Here is a 10,845-nt window from a genome sequence, read left to right on the forward strand (position 1 = left end):
AAAGGTGGGGGTGGAAAGGAGGTAGTTACACGAATGCTGCCCTGCCCACGATTTGTAAACTCACCACTTAGTTTTTTATCCTTATAACATTTCTCTTGAGATTAATCATGTACTGGTTCAAGTCCTAGCAACACCAATAGTTTCCCTACCAATTACCAAAGATTGGGAAATCAATCTTCGAGACGGGGTCCAAGAAGCTGGTCAGCCTGCAATAATTGAATGGTTAATCGCTTGGCCCAACTATTTGATTTTCGACTCGAGGACAAGTCGTTTGTACGATAGGGATGCATTGATACGTTTCCGATAGTTCAGGGACGGTTATGGCAAATAACCGTTTGTATGAATATTAAATTAGAGTTTGCATTATATTAAATTAGAGTTTGCATTCATTTGTGAGATGTCGATGTTTATGCTATAAAATTAGGGTTTTAATCTTTGTAATTGGAGATTATCCTATCTTGAATCAGGCTATTTTTCTTAATTTTAAACTTTCAATTTCTGGTTTCTATCACACCTTTTATTGTTTTAAATTAAATATATTGATGAAAATACCATGTTTATTATCACCAAATCGATAGGACCGGCATCCGTTAACATAGTTTTACATATATCGAATAAAAACAAATAATATATTTAATTTCATGACATTAACAAAAACAAAAAGATAAAAAAAAAATATATAGCATACCAACAATATAATAACAAGAATTTTAGAATGGAAATCGCTATCATATGACAATAATAATAGTAATACCAACAATAATAGCATACCAACAATATACTGAGTACGACGACGACGACGACGACGACGACGACGACGACGATAATAATAGTAATAATAATAAATAGAATAGAAAGGCCATCACGGGACCCTCCGCAGATCTCATTCTCTCACGTAGCGTGCGTCCCCTCATCACTCTCCCAATCGCTGCAGATCTTCCTTCCACTGGTATTATTAACACCTGTTACATCCTTTTATTATAGATAGCCTTAAACAATTCATTCCTATAATCGCCTCTGATTTCTGTTTCGGAAGGAGTGATTCTCGATCTTAGGGTTTTGGATTTTTATCAATTTTACTCGATCGTTGAGTGTTTGTTTGATGTTCGTTGTGTTTACGTGAATTGAAGCTTGTACATTAGGTCATTCGAATCTATGATGCGTTTGTTTGAGTCCTCATCAAGTTTTGTATCTTTTGCGGTAGAATTAGCCCTAGATCGTTAGATAGATTATGGTTGAATTAGTGTGAAACTGAAAGCGTATACGCGATTGGATTATTTGTTTGTTGAATCCACCTTACAACTGCTATTTGTGTTGGTAATTTTGGACCCTCAGTCACTATGCTGACAAGTATGTTGTAGTTGGTTATGTTTCCTAATTACAATATGTTTCCTAATTGTTTTGTAATTATAATTGGTAATGTCATGGCTAACCGAGTTATGGTTAGACATTATAACACATGAGATGCAACCGAGTTAGGGTTCGTCATGAGAGAAACCGAGTTATTGTTTTGAGATTTTCTTATCAGTTTTTGAGTCATATTTTCTGATTAAGAAACGAGAGTTATTTGTTTCGCTCTTGAGTTTGTGATGAGATTTTAAATGCTGTTTTAGTTACTGTGAAACCTTTTCTTATACAGGGGATTTGCTTGTGGGAGTATTTAGTGATTTGGTTGATATTGTTTCATCGTGTGAGTATTGATGGGTAAAGGAGCCCAAAACTATGGGAAGAAAGAGAGTGCAGGGGCTGGGTCGTCTAACAGTTATGCTTCGTGGGCAAAAGAAGCGCACGAATGTGAAGAAAAATACAAGGTAGATAGGAAAACTGGTCTATCAGATGCTGAAGTTGAGAAGCGTTTGAAGATTTATGGGTTGAATGAGTTGGAAAAACATGAAGGACAATCTGTTTTCCGTCTGATATTAGATCAGTTTAATGATACATTGGTTAGAATATTGCTTGTTGCTGCTGTGATTTCGTTTGTTCTAGCTTGGTATGATGGTGAAGAGGGTGGAGAGATGGAGATCACAGCGTTTGTAGAGCCTCTGGTGATATTTTTGATACTAATTGTTAACGCGATTGTTGGTGTTTGGCAAGAAAGTAATGCTGAAAAGGCGTTAGAAGCTCTTAAGGAGATTCAATCAGAACAAGCAACTGTCATACGCAACGGAAAAAAGTTTTCAGGCCTACCCGCGAAAGAACTTGTTCCGGGTGATATTGTGGAGCTTCGTGTAGGGGATAAAGTCCCTGCTGATATGAGGGTATTGAATCTAATTAGCTCAACTCTTAGAGTTGAACAGGGTTCATTAACTGGAGAAAGTGAAGCTGTTAGTAAAACTACTAAACCTGTTCCTTTGGAAACTGATATCCAGGGTAAAAAATGCATGGTATTTGCTGGGACAACAGTTGTAAACGGGAATTGTATATGTTTGGTTACAGATACAGGGATGAACACTGAATTAGGCAAAGTGCACTCACAGATTCATGAGGCTTCACAGAGTGAAGAAGACACACCATTGAAGAAGAAACTGAATGAGTTTGGAGAAACATTGACCATGATGATTGGGTTAATTTGTGTTTTGGTTTGGCTTATAAATGTTAAGTACTTTCTCGCGTGGGAGTATGCAGATGGCTGGCCAACAAATTTCAAGTTTTCATTCGAGAAGTGTACTTATTACTTTGAAATAGCTGTAGCATTGGCAGTTGCTGCTATCCCAGAAGGTCTGCCAGCTGTCATTACCACTTGTTTGGCTCTTGGCACCCGTAAGATGGCTCAAAAGAATGCTCTTGTTAGGAAGCTACCTAGTGTTGAGACTCTCGGGTGTACAACTGTGATTTGCTCTGATAAAACTGGCACACTGACTACCAACCAGATGGCTGTGGCTAAGCTTGTTGCTATGGGTCATACAGCAAATGCTGTTCGGTTGTTTAACGTGGAAGGGAGCACATATAATCCTTTGGATGGAAAGATACAAGGCTGGCCAGCTGGCAAAATGGATGTTAACCTTCAAACAATTGCAAAGATTTCTGCTTTGGCTAATGATGCTAGCATTGAGCAATCTGAAAAAGGCTTTGTTGCTGGTGGGATGCCTACTGAAGCAGCACTAAAGGTAAAGTTGACATTTTTTATCTGTTTACTTAAGAACCGGCCCATTTGGATTGTGTTTGTACTTTTATATTAAGTGTGTCAACCAGCGGTCTATATTCTTCAGGTTCTTGTTGAGAAAATGGGACTACCTTCTGGTTTGGATGCTGATTTTGCTACAGGTGACCTTATGGGTATGTTACAATGGCTTTCATCTGCTACTTTTCACTTAGTTATGACTTATACATATGTGCTAATTGGTTCTTGTATAATCCTGTTAAATAAAGGTTGTTCACGCACATGGGGTAAAATTCAGCGAAGGATTGCGACTCTTGAGTTTGACCGTGACAGGAAGTCAATGGGGGTTATTGTGTCTTCAAACTCTGGGAAGAAGTCACTACTTGTAAAGGTAATGCATTCCACTTTCTTAGGCTTATGAACAAACCAAACGAACACAAACGAAGCATGTTTGTGTTCGTTTGTTTAACTTTAACCGAACAAACTATCGTTACACGAGTCGTTTAAAGAACGAGGTTGTCTTGTTTGTGTTCGTTCGTTAAGAAAATGAGCATTTCATGTTTGTTTATGTTCGTTAATGAACAGTATAAACGAGCAGTTCACGAGCACAAACGAATGAGCATAACTTAACATAGATGAGCAAACATTACTGAGCTAAAACCAGTTAAAAGTAATGTGAAGAACAATGTGTTGGGCCTAGAAAGTTATTAATACTAGACTTGTATGGTCTTAAAAAATTTAAATGAACTTAAATAAGCGTAAGCTAATGAACATAGATGAATGTAAACTAACTAATATAAACAAATGTTCACGAACAAGACATGTGCTTGTGTTCGTTTTTTTTTTGGTTTCCTTAATAAATGAACTTCCTGCTGAAAGGTTCGACTGTTCACTGAGCGTTCGGTCTGCTACAGGCCTACTCTTTCTAGATTAGTTTTAAATTTGTACAATGTGTACGGCGTAGTGCATTAACAAAATAAATTCTTAACTATTAACAGGGCGCGGTTGAAAACTTGTTGGAAAGAAGCTCCCGCATTCAATTGCTAGACGGTTCTGTTGTTGACCTTGACCAGAAGTCAAAGTCAGTAATCTTAGACAGCCTAAACGAGATGTCAACGGGTGCTTTACGTGTTTTGGGTTTTGCATACAAAGAAGACCCGTCAGAGTTTATAGGTTATAACGGTGAAGAAGATCATCCCGCTCATTATCTTTTACTTGACCCAACCAACTACTCTAAAATCGAAAGCAATTTGACTTTTGCTGGCCTAGCAGGACTGCGGGTATGCAGATAATATTACATTATTTTAATTATATTATATTATATGTTAATTGACATCAACTGTTGTGTTAATAAGGATCCTCCTCGTAAAGAGGTTCGTCAAGCAATTGAAGACTGCAGAGCTGCGGGTATTCAAGTAATGGTTATAACAGGGGATAATAAAAACACAGCAGAAGCAATATGTCGTGAGATTGGTGTGTTTGGGCCCGATGAGTACATTAGTTCAAAAAGCATAACCGGAAGACAATTTATGGAACATCATGACCCGAAAAGTCATTTGGCCCAAAAAGGCGGGCTTCTTTTCTCACGAGCTGAACCACGCCATAAACAAGAGATAGTGAGGCTGCTTAAAGATGCTGGTGAAGTGGTTGCTATGACTGGTGACGGGGTCAACGATGCACCCGCTTTAAAATTGGCAGATATTGGAATTGCAATGGGTATTGCTGGCACTGAGGTATATTATGATTATAATTATTTTCTCAATAATTGTAATTTTCGTTTACTTAACTTTTGAATTTTATGTTCAGGTTGCAAAGGAAGCTTCTGACATGGTCTTGGCAGATGATAATTTTAGCACAATTGTGGCGGCAGTCGGAGAAGGCAGATCCATTTACAACAACATGAAGGCCTTCATCCGGTTAATTTATCTTCCGTTTCTAGTTGGCTTGTAAACAAACCAAATGTTAGCTTTAACTGAACCAACAAACAGGATTTTCTTGTTCATGTTCGCTTGTTAAGAAAGAGGAGCATGTTCATAATCGTTTATGTTCGTTCATTAACATTATAAACGAGCGTTTCACGAACAAGCATAGTTGAACAATTGATGAACGGACACGGCTGAGCTAAAATCCTAAAACCAATTAAAAGTAATGTGAAGAACAATATGTTGGACCTAAAGATTTATTAAGACCTAGACTGAGTTGTAATGGGCCAAATTTCTTTTGATGAATATATCAACAAACGAACTTAAAACAAACGCTAACTGGTGAAAATGTATGTAAATGAACGGACATAAAAGAATGTTCACAAAAATAAATGAACGAACAAGATATGTGTTTAGAACAAGATATGTGTTTATGTTTGTTTGCTTAACTAAATGAACAAATGTTTTTGTTCATGCTCGGTCATCTATTGACACTGTATTTTCTTTATTGTTGCAGGTATATGATTTCTTCAAACATTGGTGAAGTTGCTAGCATATTTCTAACTGCTGCTATTGGGATTCCCGAAGGCTTGATTCCTGTTCAGCTTTTGTGGGTGAATTTGGTCACCGATGGACCACCCGCAACCGCCTTGGGTTTTAATCCACCTGACAAATACATCATGAAAAAGGCCCCACGTAGGAGCGACGATTCTTTAATTAACGCCTGGATATTATTTCGATATATGGTAAGTTCATGTCCTAAATTATATAATATTTCTATAACAGAAATGCAAACAAAAATGATTTCACTTTTCCGTCTTCTGTTTAGGTGATTGGACTCTATGTTGGACTAGCAACCGTGGGCATTTTCGTGATTTGGTTTACTCACGACTCGTTCTTAGGAATTGACCTAAGTGGAGACGGCCACAGTCTCGTCACCTTCTCTCAGCTCAGAAATTGGGACCAATGCAAATCGTGGGAGAATTTTACTGTTTCGCCCTTCCAAGCCGGAGACCAGGTGTTCAATTTTGATTCTGATCCATGTGAGTATTTCCGTACAGGAAAAGTCAAAGCCATGACACTCTCGCTCTCGGTATTGGTCGCGATTGAGATGTTTAATTCCTTAAATGCCCTTTCGGAAGATGAGAGCCTGTTGACCATGCCACCTTGGGTCAACCCATGGTTGCTTGTAGCAATGTCCATCTCGTTCGGGCTTCATTTCTTGATTCTATATGTTCCGTTTCTTGCACAAGTCTTTGGGATTGTTCCATTGAGTGTTAACGAGTGGATGCTGGTTTTGGCGGTTGCTTTGCCTGTTATCTTGATCGATGAGATTCTTAAGTTTGTCGGTAGGTTGACCATGAGTGGTCAAAGGGTTTCAAAGGCTCCCAAGCACAAGGCAGAGTGATCGTCAACCGAGCAGGATGAATGCGCTTAGTGGACTCGTGCTAATATTTCTTACAGTTAATCCATTTTTAACATATTCTATTATAAATAGGTTTCATAGAATCTATTTTCTTTATGTTTTCAGTTTTGTTAGTTTTTGGAACAATTTGATATTCTGGTTAATGCCTTCCTTTACAATGGAACTAAGTGCATGTTATGCTGTTTTTTTATTTACATGCTAAAACCGGTATCTCATTCCAATTAAATTAACTTTTGATGAATAAAGACGTTATAATAGATTCTCATCCAAAACTGAGAGAAACTTGTGTATGTCGCTAGCTCCCACTTAATACGTGATGCTTAAAAAATAAATATAGCATGTATAATTGGAAATCATTTAGTCATTTGAAGATTTTCTAAACATTTTGTTAACATAATGACCGTTGTGGATTGAACCAATTTTAGAAGACTTTTTGCTGTGGAATTTAAAGTGGTTCAAACGGTTTTTAGAATGATTTTTACAAAACCTCAATCAAGGATCATCATGCAATGCGAATAGAAAACACAAAATGAGGAGGGTTAAGAAACTACAAGAGGTGTTGTGTGCGAATAAATTGAAGGCGGGCGGGTTAGCAAGAGACCAATGTAGCTCCCCGCTATACTATACACGACACTAATGAGCTGAGTTGTAGACGTAACCTTGTGTACTTGTGCTATCAAGTCTTCAACCATTATGAATGAGCTTAAAGAACCTTTCTTCAATGATTCCAATTTGCTCTTATGATTCCACATAAGAAAAGCTCAAATACACACAAATAGTATATATAACCGTACAGAAAAATACCAGGAGGAGTGTAATGATGGTCAAGCCTCACATGAATTTTGCCACTCAACACACCCAATGAAAAATTCTAAATTTCATGCAAAGATTGAACATTAAAGACTCACATTTTTTTTTTCGATAAAATACATCGTTGATAGCCAAAAGACAAAGGTGCATGCACCAATCGACTGGGGTCCTGATGGTTGAGTGGTATGCGTCTTATGTCCAAAGCTTGATGCAAAACCACCATCGACCTGGGGGTCTCACTGGAAGCAACCTCTTTATTCCTATAGAGTAGAGGTAAGGCTGTCTGCATCTTACCCTCCTCAGACCCTATCATAGCTTTGCTATTAGTGGGATTTACTGAGTACGATGATGATGATTTGAGCATGATCAACTTTTATCGTTTTGAACCATCTAGGTGGTAAAGAGTGTCATCCTCTCATCTAGCTATATTGATGCGGATCCATGAATTTGAACTCGAAACCAGGTGATGCCCAATATCTTTTTTCTAATAAGTATATCATATGTGAACTTGACTACAAACCTTGCCTATTTTCATTTATATAAAAATCAACCAACTAATTTGCAACAGTCTGCTCAAAATTGTTCCCATTGTTGTTAGCGACTATGAACAGTTTAATTAACAAAGCTATTCATGATATATTCGTCTAGTTAATAGTTAATACACTCCTCAACATTGTGCCTATTTTAATTAACATATGATACATTCGTCTAATTAATAACATCGATGTTGATGATCCTATTTCCAGAGCAAATGAGCTCTTATAGTAGCTGCAACACAAGAATTGAGTTATACTCAATCAAGAAGAAACAAGCATGTACAAGAATAGTCTTAAATCTTTTCGGATATGCCACAATATGTAAATTTTTAGAGCACTTCATAAATAATTAAATAAACATATTCTGAACAATGATTACATTAATTCATTATTGTACATGATCGGAAATTCTATTATGTTAGGCCGAGGGGTGCGGAGCGCTAGGAGGGGCGCGAGAAGGCGTTCGATAGCGCCCCGGGGCGCGAGAGCCACACCACCGGGGCGCGAGTGGGGCGCGAGAGGGGCGCGAGAGCGGAAAACGAGGCAGGCGCAAGGGAGGTAGCGCTCGTTATGGGCTGTGGGAAAAGGAAAGAGCCGTTGGGAGGCTTAAATAATTAATAAAAAAATATTTTTTTTTTTAATAAAATCATCTATATATATCACAATACATATCAAACACCAACCATTCTCACATATCAAACTCCAACCATTCTCACATACTACAACCAAAACCAATATCACATACCACACACAAAACCCAAAATCACCCTATCTTCGAAACCTTTAAAAATAATGTCGTCGTACTCGTCTGATTCCGACTCCTCAGAAGAGGATGATTTGCTTCTTCAAGTAGGGGGAGTTTTGACCGCAGCCGTGGTCAATCTCTTGCAAAATCAAGCCCATCAACCCCGACTCCCGAGGGTTAGAGCACCACCTCGTGATCGTGATCGATCGGGTGCTAACGAAACTTTGATGAGGCATTATTTTAGCCCTCAACCGGTATACGCGGAGTCGGATTTTCGAACTCGTTTTCGAATGAGCAGGCAATTGTTCACGCGTATAGCGAGTGATTTAGAGGCACGGTATCCCTTTTTTCAACAAAGGGAGGATGCTAGGGGTCTTCCCGGTTTTACACCTCTTCAAAAATGCACGGCTGCTATCCGTCAATTAGCGTACGGCATCTCGTCGGACGCTTTGGATGAGTATTTACAGATGTCGAAAAGGGTTGCACGTGAATCCCTTCATTTTTTCTGCCAAGGTAAAAAACATTAATTTTACTTTTTACTAAATATTTATTACATTTTCTAATATATATTGTACGTAGGAGTCATATCGACTTACGCTCGGAGATATCTGCGTAAACCTACAACGTATGACATCCAACGCATATATGAGGTGCACGCAGAAAAACATGGTTTTCCTGGGATGCTAGGTAGCATCGATTGTACGCATGTTGGATGGGCTATGTGTCCAACGGCCTGGCGAGGTCAGTTCCACCGTGGTGATCATGAAGGGCCGACCCTCATACTTGAGGCGGCGGTGTCACAGGATCTTTGGTTCTGGCATGCTTTTTTTGGTGTTGCTGGGTCAAATAACGACCTTAATGTTATCGATCAGTCACATTTGATCAACGACCTTATCGACGGGGTTGAACCACCTCAATCTTTTGTTGCAAATGGAGAACTCTTCAAGTACGGGTACTATCTGGTCGATGGTATTTACAACGAATGGGCTGTGTTAGTTCAAGCTTTTACAGATCCAATCGCCGACAAACGGAAGTATTTTACGAAGAAGCAAGAGTCTGCTAGAAAAGATATCGAAAGAGCTTTTGGAGCTATAAAAAAACAATATTATGTTCTGGCGAACCCGATACGTTATTGGACTCGGGAGAGGATAATGGACGTCGTCTACACGTGTCTTATCCTACACAACATGACGTTAGAAGACGAGGGCAAAGCTATATGCCAAAACTACCAAGGTGACATTCCGCCACAACCGTCCACAATCAGTGATCAACAAAAACTTCATAACATAGCAAATATCAAGAGCCGTGAGATACACGGGGAGCTTCGACATGAGTTGGTTGAACATTTGTGGGCGAGGAGACCAGATGATCTTGTATTAGATTAGTGTTATTATTAAATATTATTGTTTGTTTAATTTTTAGTATGTTTTTTTTATTATGAATTTTCAAAAAAATGTGTGTTTTTTTAAATAATTTATTGTTTTTTTAATAATACGTTTTTTTAATACATTTATAAAAAAATAAAAAAATAAACCGCTCGCGCCCCCTCTCGCGCCCCTCCACACCATGCCCCGGGGCGCTATCACCACTACCAACACCCATCTTATCAAGCTTCTCTCTCTGCCACACGTCACAATATTATTGGATGGCGCCCCCACTCGCGCCCCCTCTCGCGCCCCCCACACCCCTCAGCCTTAGCATTATATAAGGTTCACTTGTTCCTTGTAGTCACATACTATAAATGAAGTCACATGCATGATTATCATTCATCATGACATTGTGTGTGGCATCAGAGACTCATTAAATTGATATATCATGATGGTCGTTCAGTAGATCCAGCAGAACACTAAATCATTTATTGCAAGAGAGAAGGGATTTAATGATATTCATGAACGTTTTATGTTTGATAAATCACAAAAATTAAAAATAAACGCACCAAACAAATCCCTAAAAGTGTTGTCCGGTACTGTTCTAAGGATAGCTTCTTTCGTTATCTCGAATATTTCACGATTGGGCGGGACATGTGATCGGTGTTAGTACTAAGCACTTTTATATCTGAGTTCCTTTGCTGCTTTGTTTAACTCGATGATTCTAACATCTTCCCCGTTATTTTGTCTACACTTTCTTTGTATTAAGTATTGTAAGAGAATGGTGTGTAAACAGTTTCCCTTTGTTATTCTTCCCGGGCAAATGAATGAATTGTTGGTCGGTTTCAACTCGTCGTTGGCGTCATTGAGATTGATTTGTGTACGAGCATCCGAGCTACCTTGGTATGCATTATATCCCTTGATGTTGATGTTCTGATC

The 10,845-nt window shown here is 38.6% G+C and overlaps 1 protein-coding gene across 2 annotated transcripts; it reads left to right on the forward strand.

Moving 5' to 3' along the window:
* The first annotated feature begins 1,516 nt into the window (after positions 1-1,516).
* On the forward strand, positions 1,517-6,635 carry LOC143619827 (calcium-transporting ATPase 1, endoplasmic reticulum-type-like). Of its 2 annotated transcripts, XM_077091668.1 has the most exons (8): positions 1,517-3,107; positions 3,210-3,276; positions 3,370-3,491; positions 4,099-4,380; positions 4,456-4,833; positions 4,907-5,016; positions 5,540-5,768; positions 5,852-6,635. In XM_077091668.1, exons 1-8 carry the CDS (start codon positions 1,701-1,703, stop codon positions 6,428-6,430), a joined length of 3,174 nt encoding a protein of 1,057 aa, XP_076947783.1. In that variant the 5' UTR covers positions 1,517-1,700; the 3' UTR covers positions 6,431-6,635. The 2 variants fall into 2 exon arrangements, with proteins under 2 accessions (XP_076947783.1, XP_076947782.1); XM_077091667.1 differs by having other exon boundaries at positions 3,210-3,491.
* The last annotated feature ends 4,210 nt before the right edge of the window (positions 6,636-10,845 follow it).

The sequence above is a fragment of the Bidens hawaiensis genome, unplaced genomic scaffold (genome assembly GCF_021521415.1).
Source record: "Bidens hawaiensis isolate Kalapana, Puna unplaced genomic scaffold, B.hawaiensis_p1.1 tig00002507_1, whole genome shotgun sequence".
NCBI lineage: Eukaryota > Viridiplantae > Streptophyta > Magnoliopsida > Asterales > Asteraceae > Bidens > Bidens hawaiensis.